The 13,356-nt window shown below is 39.9% G+C and overlaps 1 protein-coding gene across 8 annotated transcripts in view; it reads left to right on the forward strand.

The window, feature by feature from the left end:
* The window catches only part of ECT2 (epithelial cell transforming 2), a 45,469-nt gene that overhangs the window by 11,443 nt on the left and 20,670 nt on the right, over positions 1-13,356 (forward strand). For 4 of the 8 annotated variants that reach the window (XM_045031250.1, XM_045031251.1, XM_045031248.1 and 1 more), the window contains 9 exons: positions 1,282-1,355; positions 1,509-1,639; positions 2,829-2,944; positions 3,162-3,224; positions 3,768-3,990; positions 4,139-4,936; positions 6,327-6,463; positions 7,128-7,247; positions 12,457-12,525. In XM_045031250.1, the coding sequence (XP_044887185.1) occupies positions 1,282-1,355; positions 1,509-1,639; positions 2,829-2,944; positions 3,162-3,224; positions 3,768-3,990; positions 4,139-4,936; positions 6,327-6,463; positions 7,128-7,247; positions 12,457-12,525 (1,731 nt within the window). The remainder of the gene's footprint in view (positions 1-1,281; positions 1,356-1,508; positions 1,640-2,828; positions 2,945-3,161; positions 3,225-3,767; positions 3,991-4,138; positions 4,937-6,326; positions 6,464-7,127; positions 7,248-12,456; positions 12,526-13,356) is intronic. The other 4 variants (XM_045031254.1, XM_045031255.1, XM_045031252.1 and 1 more) reach the window with 1 other exon arrangement.

A 13,356-nucleotide genomic window follows, 5' to 3' on the forward strand; every position in this document is an offset into this window, starting at 1 on the left:
GCATTTTGTCTCTTGTGAAGTACTTAACATTAAGTTAACTGAGACCACTGCAGTTGAGGTTTCAGAGCACTTACCAGTTTGTTGTGCTTCTATGGGTATGCCTACGCTACAATAAAAGACCAGTGGCACAGCTGCAGCTGGCCATGGCCAGCTGACTTGGGCTGCAGGGCTAAAAATTGCTGCGTAGAGGTTCGGGTTGAGATCCATCCCCTTTGTGGGATTGTGTCACAAAGTCTACACTGTTGTTTTGAGCCCCACGAGCCTGAGTCAATTGACCCCCGGGCTCTATGACTAGGTGCCACAGGTTTTTTATTTTATTGATGTGTAGATGTACCCTATACTTTGAGAAGTATCAGGAACTCATGTTGGTATAATACAGAACATTAAGGGTGCCTTTTATTTTTCAAATGTCTTTAAGTGCTGACTGTATTCTGTGTTGTGTGCTGTGTAACTTGACCAGTATTGGCTGCAACTGCTGCTGGAAACTTACTGTATTACATAACGCATTTCCACAAAGTGGAAATCAAAATTGTATAGCTAATACATAACACTTCATCTTTTTAGGTCAATAGAAGGACCTTGTCAATAGAAGGCAATAAGCCTTCATAGTCTCATTCTTCTATACTAAAACAGCCATCCTCATGTTTTGGTCAGTATGTTAATAATTACAAGGGAATGCTTTGCTGTCTGGACGCAAGTTTACTGTATATATAGCTAATACGCTAAGCTATAAACTCTGAATCTTTATTGGGATTTCTATATTTGATTTGGCACAGTTGCATTTTGGTAGTCCTTGCAATAAAAGCAATGACAATTGTGTTTGGGGGAGGAAGGGAGGGACCCTAAATTATGTCTTGCTGGATGTTCTGAGGGTGGGAAGAAGTGTCAGAATAAAATGGGTAAAAAACGATACGATCTGGTCTTTAATGAACCTCCATGATATCTTTGGCTTCAAACCCTACCATAGCAGCAGTGCTCTGTCTTCAGTCTGCATTCAGTCTCTCCTGGTGGTCAGCCTCACTGGAGGTTTTGAAAGAACAGTTTAGACAAACATCTATCAGGGATGGTCTGCCTCAGGTGTGTGTGGATGGACTAGATGACCGCTCAAGGTCCCTCCAGCCCTACATTTCTGGGATTCTGTTTCTCAGAGGAGTAACTTTATCCTTTTTACAATACCTATTTTCCAAATCAGAAATGTTGCCAGGAATCTTTCTCTAGGTTTGGAAAAAACTTAAATGGAGAGGTCACTTGTCATGGCTAATGACTTTCTTTTTCTTCTAGCTTGCTGTGAGTCTGGGAACTCCTATTGTGAAAGCCGAGTGGATTTACAAGGCTTGGGAGAGAAGGAATGAAATGTAAGTGTTCCCTTCCCCTCACCACTCTCCCCAAAACCACCCCCCGCCACACACACTCAATTTAGACTTTTTCCATGATACTAAAGCAAGCTTCTATATAGTAAAGAGTAACTGTAAATATACAACTTGTTTTAATGAATATTTATTTTTAAGTGACTTCTGTGCGGCTGATGAGGAATTCAGAAATGAGTTCAAGGTTCCCCCATTCCAGGACTGCATGTTAAGTTTCCTTGGATTTTCCGATGAAGAGAGAATTAACATGGAAGAAATGACAAAAATGCAAGGTTATTGTTAATGACCACATTTGCAATGGAATTTATAGGCAATGCGTTTTTATCTTAAATCTGTCTAAAACTAAAATGCTGATTCTTTGCAAGCAGGGAGGTTTGAACAGGTCTTCCATTAAAAAGCTACGTTTAACTTTAGATCTCATGGGGCATAAATCATGTAGCAAAACCAAACTTTTCATACCAAAGTGAGGTTGGTTTTTTTTTTCTTTCCCCTGCCATGCTGTATTTTCAAAACTGTGGCTTTTACTACAATTTTTTCCCCGTCTCTTTCCCTCCTCCACATCTAATGGTCAAGATTTAACTTTTTGGGAAGTTGGTTAGAAAAATATGCTATGTGTATGCTTAGCTTCTTCTGACTCAAAGTTGCATTATGCAAATATCTGTTCAAGTGTTACTTGAAGCATGTAGTACACTCACATTTTATTATAATATATTTGCAAGAAAATAAATCACTTGTATAGAACTTATGGCCAAATATTTGTTTCCCTTCCATAGTGTAATACAATGTAATGAGAATACTTGGCTGACTCAGTTGGTTTAAGGTCTGTTCTTACAGTGCTATTTGTATATATAGCATCTTGCGCCTAAAGTTTGTTTCATATTCTATAGAATGTATTATGCAAACATTATACAACTGAGCCTTTATCAAGACAGAGACAAGGAGTCTCCCTCTTTCAATGTCCTTGTAGCCCATATGGTACAGCTAGCTTTACAATGTACACAGCTTCCAATTTGTGATGGCTGTGTCTAGGCAAGCTATTTCTGGCATGCTCTTTAGGAGCAATGTCTTTATGGGAGTCTCGTTCTCAAACCTCAGAGATGTTCTCCAAACTATTTTTAAAAAATAATCCCTGGTGGCCCTGAGCTCCAGGAGAGTAAGAGATCTCTAGCCTATCTTTTTAAACTTTCACCCTAACAGAAATTGTGAACTCTGGGAAGGGCTATATTCACACTACATAAATAGTGCACCTTGGCTTATCGAAGCTGTCTGCTGGTACTATCTTTGTGCTGGGGGTGCCCAGGATGAAGCTGTCTCAATTTGCTGACCAACTCCCCCTTCATCTTGCATCTTCTCCCCTTCTTTATTACTCTACGCCAACTTTGGTACTACTATGAAATCATCTCTTACCAAAACGTGAGATGCCGAATTCTTCAGTTAATTTGATTTATTTTCTTACTCTAGGTGGGCAGTACTTGCCAGTTAGTGATGACAGGTGCACACATCTGGTTGTTGAAGAAAATACAGTAAAAGATCTCCCATTTGAGCCTCCAAAAAAACTTTATGTTGTAAAGCAAGAGGTTAGTGTACACAGAAATTATTAGTACTAAAGTATTTTTTAAATCATTCAATATGTAAGCACCAATTATATTGGATATATAATGTATACTCTGAATTAACATAGTTACATTTTGAGGATTTTTTCAGACATGTAAGTGATATTGAATATCACATGTCAAAAACTTGTATCAAGTTTTTGAAACAAGTAATAGAAGACTCTTTCTTTTCCCCATATAGTGGTTCTGGGGAAGCATTCAGATGGATGCCAGAGCTGGAGAATCCATGTACTTATTTGAAAAGGTATGTTGACCTTTAGTAGTAGTGTAATATGTTGACTCTGAAAGCCCACATCCTGCAAATACTTAACTTGATTACTGTGAATCGTCCACTGAAACTGATAAAGTTAAGCATGTAACTTAAGTAAGAATTTGCAGGGTTAGGGCTTAATTTGGATGCTGATAACTCATGATGATAGTATATTTCTAAAATTCCTAAATTGTCTTGAAGTATTCAGACTAAAACTTAAACATGTGATTTACTTGGACTTTGCTTGCTTAGTGGTCACTTCGTGGTGGTCTTGCAGTTATGCAGTACAGAATTTTTAAAACTGGAAAAACATACATATTAGCCTTTTTCAATAAAAATCCTGTTTAATAACCTAAGGGACTATAGTGTCTTAAACGATTAACATGTTTGCTGTGTAGAACTTTCAATTATTTTGTTTGACCATACAGTGAAATGGGGGCAACTGTCTTGTGAAGTCTGTATATAATCCTTATCTTTTCTGTAGTCTCTACAGAATCGAGTTGGAGGCAGTAACTGAATTTTCATATCTAATTACAGCCAGAGAGTCCTGAACTCAAAAAGTCAGTGTCACAACTTTCTCTGAATACCCCAAATAGCAATCGCAAGAGACGTCGCTTGAGAGAGACCCTTGCACAGCTCACCAGAGAAACTGACATGTCACCATTCCCTCCTCGGAAACGCCCATCAGCTGAGCATTCCCTTTCTATGGGGTCTTTACTGGATATTTCTAACACACCAGAGTCCAGCATTACCAATGGAGGTATAGTTGAAAGAGAGGTTTAACCAAGCTGACCAGTGCTTAAAGCAGTGTTTTTTCTTTGCAAATTATAGAAGTAGCTAAATTTTTTTTTTCTATGCTGCAGTTCTGACAAGTTAACTACAGGCTTTCTCACTTTCAAATTATACAGGGAGCAGAATAGGAGTGAGGTGCTCAGACCCAGGTAGAGGCCAGGCCAGCTGCCGTCATGTCAGTAGAAGTAGTCAAACATGGAGGAAAATGAGGAAAAAATACACATTTACCAAATATAAACCTCCAGATAATGTTACTCCAAAGCAGTGTGTGAATCCTGTTGAAAGTCTCCAGCAAACAAACAAGGTAGCTAGCATTAAGTCATCTGGAAACCTAGGCAATAGCAAACTTGGAAAAGGGACAGTATCAAATCTCCAGAAAAAGATTCTTTTTCCAAAGGAAAGCAAAGAGATCATTGTAAGGCCGACTTATCTTGAAGCCTTGAAAGATACTTTTGCCTCATGTCAACGTCTTGTAGGGACAAATAACATATCAAACATGCCACAAGATTGTGAAGAACCAACTTGCTTAACTTATGTTGACCAATTAACTAACACAGAAACTAATATCTCTACATATGGTTCTTGTGGCAAAGAGCAAATTGCAAAAACCACAATTAGTCAACTCCTAGAACTTGGACTCCAAAATAAATCCCAATTCCAGCGTACAAGAGCGAGATCTGGAAATGCTACAGATGTAACTATGAATGACCTGACCTGTATGAACACCTGTGATTATGTCCAGCAAGTAACTTATGGGCATAGTCATCAGGGAAAGGACAGCAAGGACCAGTGTAGCTTTATAAATGAAACATCTTTGATAGAGGAGACTAATATTTTAGTAGGAGACTCTGAACCACCTTCTGATTCAAAATCAAAAGCCAGTTACAGTGATACCAGTGCTGCTCTGATAACAGGTAAGAGTACTTGCTGCAGGCACAATAATGTTGAAGTTGATCAGTACAAATTCAGAAAAATCAGGCATAAACTTCCCCTCTAAGCAGTGTTGATTTATTAAATGTACATCATCTACTTGGGATGTGACCATGTCGGCCTTCAATATCCCAAATCAATCTGAGTCTGTATTCAAAACGCCACTAGCTGCACAACTAGTTCCTCAGGATTCTCTCCTATAGGATAGAGGTTTTCAGGCTTTGCATAATGTGGACCGTATCTTTAGTCTTATACACCACCTACCTTTTAATTGTCAGTTGCTTATCTCATGACACGTGCTTACACGGAAAGGTAACAATGGGAAAAATACTTGCACCTTTTTTTAAAATAGCATTCAGCAGGTAGAAATAGAGAGGTACCGTCATATGAACAGGCAGCTCTCTGAACCACTGGAGTGGTGCACCATTTTGAGAACTAATCCTATAGGCTATAAAATTGTAAGTTTTTAAAAATTGATCATCGTACTTTTTATAGCTTTATGGATATTATCCATAATGTAATGTCACTGTCCTAGGGCACTTGACAGTCATAGTAGGAATTTGAGTTTGGGCTAATGCAGGGATCGGCAACCTTTGGCATGCAGCCCACTAGGGTAAACCCCTCGGCGGGCTGGGCTGGTTTGTCTACCTGCCGCATCCTCAGGTTCGGCCGATCGTGGCTCCCACTGGCCGCGGTTTGCCGCTCCAGGCCAATGGGGGCTGTGGGAAGCAGTGCTGGCCGAGGGATGTGCTGGCTGTCACTTCCCGCAGCCCCCATTGGCCTGGAGCGGCGAACCGCGGCCAGTGGGAGCCGCGATCGGCCGAAACTGCAGACGCGGCAGGTAAACAAACCAGCCCAGCCCGCTGGGGGACTTACCCTAGTGGACCATGTGCCAAAGGTTGCCGATCCCTGGGCTAAGGCTATGTCTACAGTACACCCCTTACAACGGCACAGCTGTACTGCTGCAGCTGTGCCACTGTAAGGTCTCCTGCCGGCATAATTAAATCAACCTTAACTAGCAGCAGAAGCTATATTGGTAGGAGAGCGTCTCCCTCCGACATAGCCCTGTCCACACCGGCACTTTTGTTGGTGAAACTTATGTTGGTCAAGGGTGGGTTTTCCCCCCCCCACACTCCTGACTGATAAAAGTTTTACCAACAAATGTGCTAGTGGAGACAAAGTTAAAAGCAGTCTCCTGTTAATGGAACAAATGTTCTTGCATCAAAAAAGATAACATGACCCTTCTACTCCTTTTTGATATTAAATTGGGTACCTTTAACAAAAGCAGTTGGTATCTCTTTCTGATAATCTTGAGAATCCGTCCAGAAGATTTTAACACAATTCTAAATAGTCTGTCTCTTTCCTTTTCATCAGAAACGCCAAAATCATGTTCAAAGCCTTCCAAAAATTCAACTCCTCTGCCTGCAAAGCAGTCTGCAAGATGGCAGGTTGCAAAAGAACTATATCAGACAGAAAGTAACTACGTAGATATTCTGACAACAATTATTCAGGTAAGTTAGTAGATTTGTTACTGTATCTAGATGAGTCTCACTGTTTAATTTTCAGTTTGATACAGCCTCCTCTTCAGAGGATCTCAAAACACTTAGTATTTATTAAAAACTCCCCTTTTCTTAACTTAATTAAAAAACCTACTCTAGTGAAGAGCTGGAGAGAGAAGTATAAGACTCCAGAAAAAAGAAAAGGAATTTGTTCAGCATACTTTAATAAAAAAAAAAGAGAACCTACACAAAGCCCGACTTGATTAAAATACTGAATGCCACTGAGTTCATTTCCTTTGCAGTGGCTGATCATACACTTAAGAATGAGCTCAAATATGATTATTCAATTAGACATGTTACTGTAGCACAAGCCTTTACCGTACTTTTCTAATGTGGTGGTTACAGAATTGAATGGCCTTGGTAATGGATGAATTTAATGCTTGTACTCTCATACCCAGTACTTAACATGCGGCATAATACAATACACTCCAGTAAAGTGTGCGGATAAGGAGTTCCTCTTGTCAACTTTGTGGTTATAGAAAACATGACCAGGAAATGAAACATTGCAAATCTTTCCTTCACACCACTCTTTCAAGTTTAATAGAGTGGTTAATGTGTGTATACATTATCTCAAAGATGAAAGCCGAATCCATTAAATGTCTGTTTACTCTTTCAGTTATTTCAAGTTCCATTGGAAAAAGAAGGGCAGCTTGGGGGACCTATCCTTGCACAGGAGGAAATTAAGACCATATTTGGCAGCATTCCAGACATCCTTGATGTGCACACTAAAATAAAGGCTAGTTTTGTCATGCTTATCTCATATATTTTTCTCCAGGCCATCCAGTTATTTTCCAACTTGAGTTACTATCTATTGTGTACACCTTAACAATAGACATCTGTTGCCCTCAATTGGAGATGGTATTCTTAACTTGCTTGTGTTGTATAATGCTGTCTGTTTCAGAATGACTGGCTGTCACATTTCATCTTGAGTTGGCTCTATTTCAGGACTGTGAATGATGTGCAAGGCTAAAATATCTTAGGATCCTGAAGGATCAAAGGCCCTGTACATATAAGGAGGCAGGACTTGTAGGATGAATGTAGAAGACTTCAGAACATTCTGCAGTAGATATTGTAGAAACTCTCCATTCCACAAGCTGGCTTGTTCCATTTCTATCTCAATAGCTGCTTCCACAGAGAGCTCTGCAGCTGTGGATTTTTTTTATTTTATTTATTTTTTGGACTTTGACCTGGGGCCACATTCTCAAAAATAGTCTAACATTAGGCTAACTTTCTGAAGTGTTGAGCACTCAGCAATTCCTGTTGGAGTAAAGAGCCAAGACACTTAACTAGAGGGGTGTGTGTGTGTGTGTGTATTTTTAAAAAGGTTCCTCAAGTTTTTGGTGTCCAACAGTAGATTCCTTAAAGGGACCTGACTGTTGAGGAGGGTGAGCATTCATCACTTTGTGAAAATCAATCCCCTTTAAAAGGTGCCTTGAGTTGGCCACACACAATCAATTGTTTTGAAAATCTTGGTGTAAACTTCTATCTCTAAAGACTTTAGCCTGAAACTGAGGCATGAACAGAAGTTTGGGGTGAAATATAGTCTGCATCACTCAGTCTCTACTCTTAGTTTGGACACTTGATATGCAGGTTGCTGTCTAAATTAGACTATAAGCTATTTGCTGCAATATGGCATATCAAGGAGCCATAACATTGAATTTCCTGATGAAACGAGATACAAATTTCAATCAAGTGAAGAAAGTTTTGCTTTTATAGTTTTAGAAAAAACTTAGTATGCAATTGCACGATGCTATTTTTTTTTTTGGTTGCTTTGGACTTTCAGTCCTGATTCATGTTTGAATAGTCTGGAATAGAGGATTTCAGACTGCTTGCTTCCTTCTCAAATTAATTTTTAATAATCTTAGAAATGATATTGTATTTTGGGGCATAGTTACCATTGCATTAACTGGGTAGCCCACAACATACACCTGCCAAGTAGATGGTACTCAGCTTAAGGTGGAGGAGGTGAAGGACAATTGCCTCTTCCCTCTGTTTTCTTAGTCATGGTGAAAAGGAAGAGCAGCATAGGAACAAGACACTCAAGTGACTTGCCCATGGCACAGGCTGTAAGTGCAAAGGCCTAGGATCAAACAATCCTAGCTGCCACATGGAGCACTGTAGAAACAGCAGTGCTTGAAGTGTATGCTGGTCCATTTCACTGCTCAGGGTGCACCTGAGTGCAAACACACTCCTAGCTCTGACATCAGTCAATGAATATAAACCTGTGTAGTGTGTGACGTGCTGGAACTGAAGTTGGCAACATGGGCAAGGTTTCTGTGGTGCTCTGGTGCAGTTGATAGGTTTTTGTTTTAAACTTTTTAAAACATTGAGCGGTTTAATGGAATAACTATGAAAGTAAATAGAATCACTATTATAGCCTTGCTATTTTGAAATTAATTCAGTTTGTATCCTCTGCATATTCCTACTTGTGGGATGCACTGGTGTGGGTTCAATTCAAATGGTGGAACCTTCTCAACAGTGCCTGATAGACTGCTCATGTGTTTGTCCTATGCTTCCCCTCTGTGTTCCTGACCATTCTGAGCATGAGACTATGAAAGGGGATATGGCATCCTCTTCCACCTCGGTTCCTTCCAACCTGGATCTTTCTCTTGAGAAGAACTTAATGGTTTATCTAGCTGTAGCTTTAGCTTTACTGTTTAGTTGTAGTGTTAGTTGTGGTAATTTAAGTTTAATTAGTTAAGGAACAGTTTTTATTCTTCAGCAGTAAAGTCTAGGTTCTTCTTCAAGTCGATGCAGACATGTATTCCACTAAAGTGCGTGTGCACTGCTGCTAGAGAATTTTGCATAAGAGACTGAGAGATAAGGTTCCTGTTAGTAGGGCCAAATTGCATGCAGGAAATCCTTTGGCTTTGGATCAGAGAATCCTAAATTAGCCTAAGATTCTAGTTCAGGGTAAAATCCCCACCTAAGATCTATGAAGATCATTGCAGAACCAGCAGTCAGGGCCGAGTCAGCCGTTGGGTCAGCAAGAGGTAAGAATCCTTCTCTTTCCCCTAAGGGGATACAAAAAAACCTACTGCTAGTTTTTTATCCTCAGCTCTCCCACCAGAGAGGGTTATGTTTTGTGGCAGAAATGAAACACCTTTGGACTCTCCCATTGAAGTTGTTTCTCACTTCTCTGTTTTACATATGTCAGGTCCAGTAGTTTCTCCATTTGTCATATCCACTGTCTGAGGAAGAATTGCAATGTGTTAGACATACTGTGACAGAATGCACCCCTGTATTCACACCCTACACACAATAGCAGTGATCTTTGTACAAGGTATGCGTTGTGAGGTATCATTTGAAAACTCCTAACTTGCTTATCAGTAATATCCTGGTAAAATGTGATGTGTGTGGCAGCATTATAAGTAAAGTTATAAACGTCCACCTGTATAATAAAAGTAGATGTTCAGATGCGTGTGGCACCAAACAGGTCATACACTCCTTTGTCCAATACAGGTCTGTATGCGTCTCTTAATATGTATTTAAGCAATAGTGTCACCAAGCAGAAATGGGGAAGGGGAGCGTGACCGAGATCTCAGTGTGGGCCAGCTGAGGTCACTCAATTAGGGTGCACTGCAAAGAATGGGGCAGGTAATCCCCAAAGCTGGTGGATATTTTCAATACTTAGATTTACCAAGCCAGCATAAAACAGCTTCTTTAATAATACCTCACTGGTTGCCCAGAAGCCAACAACATAGTTCCCTTGAAGTAACCGAGCCTCAGGCCTCCATCCTTGTATCCAAGTTAAATATGATGCAGACGTCTGAAAATCTTATTTCATCATATAAAAAAGTTCCATCAATCCCAAAGGATTGGACATTTTACCTCCCAGTTTATTGAATATTCCAGATCTTATGCAAATACTTACTTGTAGCCAATTTTTATTAACTAAACTAAAATTAAAAAAAAAAAAAAAAAAGCGAGAGTATGGCTAAAAGATCAATATGCATACAGACCCAAGTTCAATTTTTTGAGATTCAGATACATAGCTGACATGGTGAGCTTTGTAGTTGCAAAGAGTCCTTAGGTTATAGTCCAATGTTTGTATTTCAGGGCGATCCTGTCAGAACTGGGGTCTCAGACCTTGTAGCTTAGACTTCCCCTGCATGAAACCTAAAGCAGATCTGAGATGACAGACTCAAGACCAAACAGTTTCATACAGTTTTCTAACAGCCACTTGACCATATAGTCCTGGGTAAACAATAGGCTTTGATGTAACCTTCTGCTTTCTAAACACCACCAGTAACTAATTACACAAATTAATATAGAGCAATTTATTCATTAGGCAATCTATCACAAACTTCAGAGACACATAGACAATGACATTACTTCATCCAAGATTCATCTAAACGTAATATTGTTTTTTGATCTCTGTATTAATAGTTTATAGTGACAGACAGGAGCTGGCTGTTTACGTGGCTAACTTTTCTGAGTACACACAATTAGTATCACTTCTAACAAATAAGTTTTCATTTCAAAGTTCTAGCCCATCTACCAGAATTACTCTAATTACCATTTGGACACCTTTCTAACATGACTTTAAAGGTGGGCTCTGGGTCATTCAGCCTGCAATGTGCTTAACCCTTTCTGGCCATTAGTTATATTTTATATATGTTTTGCTGTAATTATATAGCAGCGGTAGCAACAATGGCTTGCATAATTATATTTTAATTAGACAACATCACGGAGGAAAACAAAGGAAGCTCAGACAGGTGAGAGAACCCAGCAGGGAACATCCTTCCACACAGGTTGTGTCTCCTGGTTCTCAGCTGAAAATGCTTTTCAAAGGGGGACCGAAACTATAAAAAGGAGGGCAAACACCCCAAGAGACTTCTTTCTCTCCTGCCCCTTTCACTCTTTGCATGTGAGAAGACACAAGGAGCGGCTGTTGGACTCTGGGGGAGGGGCCCTGACCTAGAGATTGGTCAGTAATCCTGCTGGAAGCCTGTGGTGAGAAACTTTGCTTGAATCTAATCTAGATTAAATTGGGCATTTGAAAGCATTTTATCTTTATTTTTCTTGTAAACTTTTCTCACTATTATGCCTCATTGCTTATAATCACTTAAAATCCATCTCTTTGTAGTTCATAAACTTACCTTATTGGTTTTATCTAATCCAGTGTGTTTTAAGCTAAAGTGTCTGGGTAACTCCATTTAAGCTGACAAGTAGTTGTACGTTATTCCCTTAATGGATTTATATATTTGCACAGTCCGTGACAGGGCTGAGCAGTACACTTCTGGGGGGAAATCCAGGACTAGGCATATGTTTGGGTCACCCTGTAGTATAACCAACGCAGTGTGTGACTGATAGGCTACAGTTACACAAACACATCTGGGAGCGACCTGCTCGCTGGCAAGCTGTTCGTTAGTGATCCAGCTTGGGAGCTAGGACAGTAGGGTATTGCAAGGCACTTCAGATTGCAGGGCAAGGGTGACACAGCCCCCCACTGGTCTGGATTGTCTCACACACTTCACAGGTTCTGTTATCGCTATCAGGGTTGGAGGCAGAAGAGGAAAGTGGACATCTAAGTGATACAGTTTGTCTTACAAAGGGTTTTCATTCTCTCACACACCCTTTCCCTAATTACCATCATTGGGAATTAACATCCTATTTGAGAATACAAGAACACTCACGTCTGGCTATCTGCAAACTGGAAGATAACTTTGTATTGACTTACATTTAGATGTTTGGAAAGCTGTTTCACAGTGATGAATATGAAGCATATGTGTGTTTTTGTATGGTATGTAAGCTTAGAATCTGGACACAGTTCTATAGCAAGTGTTGGATTCCATGGCAATTGCCACACAATGTCAGGCCCTAAGTAAAGAAATGTATAAATACTAACTGCAAACTTCCAAAGCTGTACAATTTAGATACATGTCTCTTTTAAATCAGGCTGCTTATTGTCTTCCTAATACACTTGTTTGTTTATATTCCAGGAAGACCTTGAAGACCTTATGATAAACTGGGCTGAAAGCAAAAGTATTGGTGATGTCATTCTTAAATATGTAAGTTATTTTTACAGTGGCTGTAAGCTAGTTCTTACTAATGTAATCTAAAATGCATTGAGGAACACCACTAATCTTTTGGATGAAAACTGCTCTGTACATATTTCTCATTAGTGTATCCAGGATAAATCCTCAGTTGTCAATTTAAATAATGACACAGTAAGGAAGCTCATGCAGTAAATCACATCGAACTACAGACTTTTTTCTTGTATTGTAATGTTGGGCTGAGCTCCAAAAAGCTTTGTACGGACATTTATCCAAACTCTAGAAACCAGGTTTGAAATGTTAGAGATTTTCCTGTAACCTCTGGTATTCCACTGCTGTTTGAATAAAGTGGGAGCACCAAGAAAACAGCCTGTCAGTTTTGTAATTGTGTGGTTGTACTTTATTGCTACCACTTCATTCCTACTGAAAAGATGCATGGGGGAGGGGAGAGGGTGGTTGAAGAAGGAATAAATTTAAATCAACTCAGAAGGTTAGTTATTTTAGTCAGGCCAGGATTTCCTATCCCTCAGTAATGAATGTGCAAGAAGGTAGGGACAAATGCAGTTCTAGGGAAACCATAATCTGAATACAGCTGTCCAGTGATCTCCCTGGCTATTGACAATAATAGGCTTCATTTGCCCTACTGTGGCCAGATTGGGGGGAGGGATAGCTCAGTGGTTTGAGCATTGGCCTGCTAAACCCAGGGTTGTGAGTTCAATCCTTGAGGGGGCCATTTAGGGATCTGGGGCAAAAAATAAAAATAGGGGGACTGGTCCTGCTTTGAGCAGGGGGTTGGACTAGATGACCTCCTGAGGTCCCTTCCAACCCTGATATTTTATGATTCTA

The sequence above is a fragment of the Mauremys mutica genome, chromosome 9, assembly GCF_020497125.1.
Source record: "Mauremys mutica isolate MM-2020 ecotype Southern chromosome 9, ASM2049712v1, whole genome shotgun sequence".
Classification (NCBI taxonomy): domain Eukaryota; kingdom Metazoa; phylum Chordata; order Testudines; family Geoemydidae; genus Mauremys; species Mauremys mutica.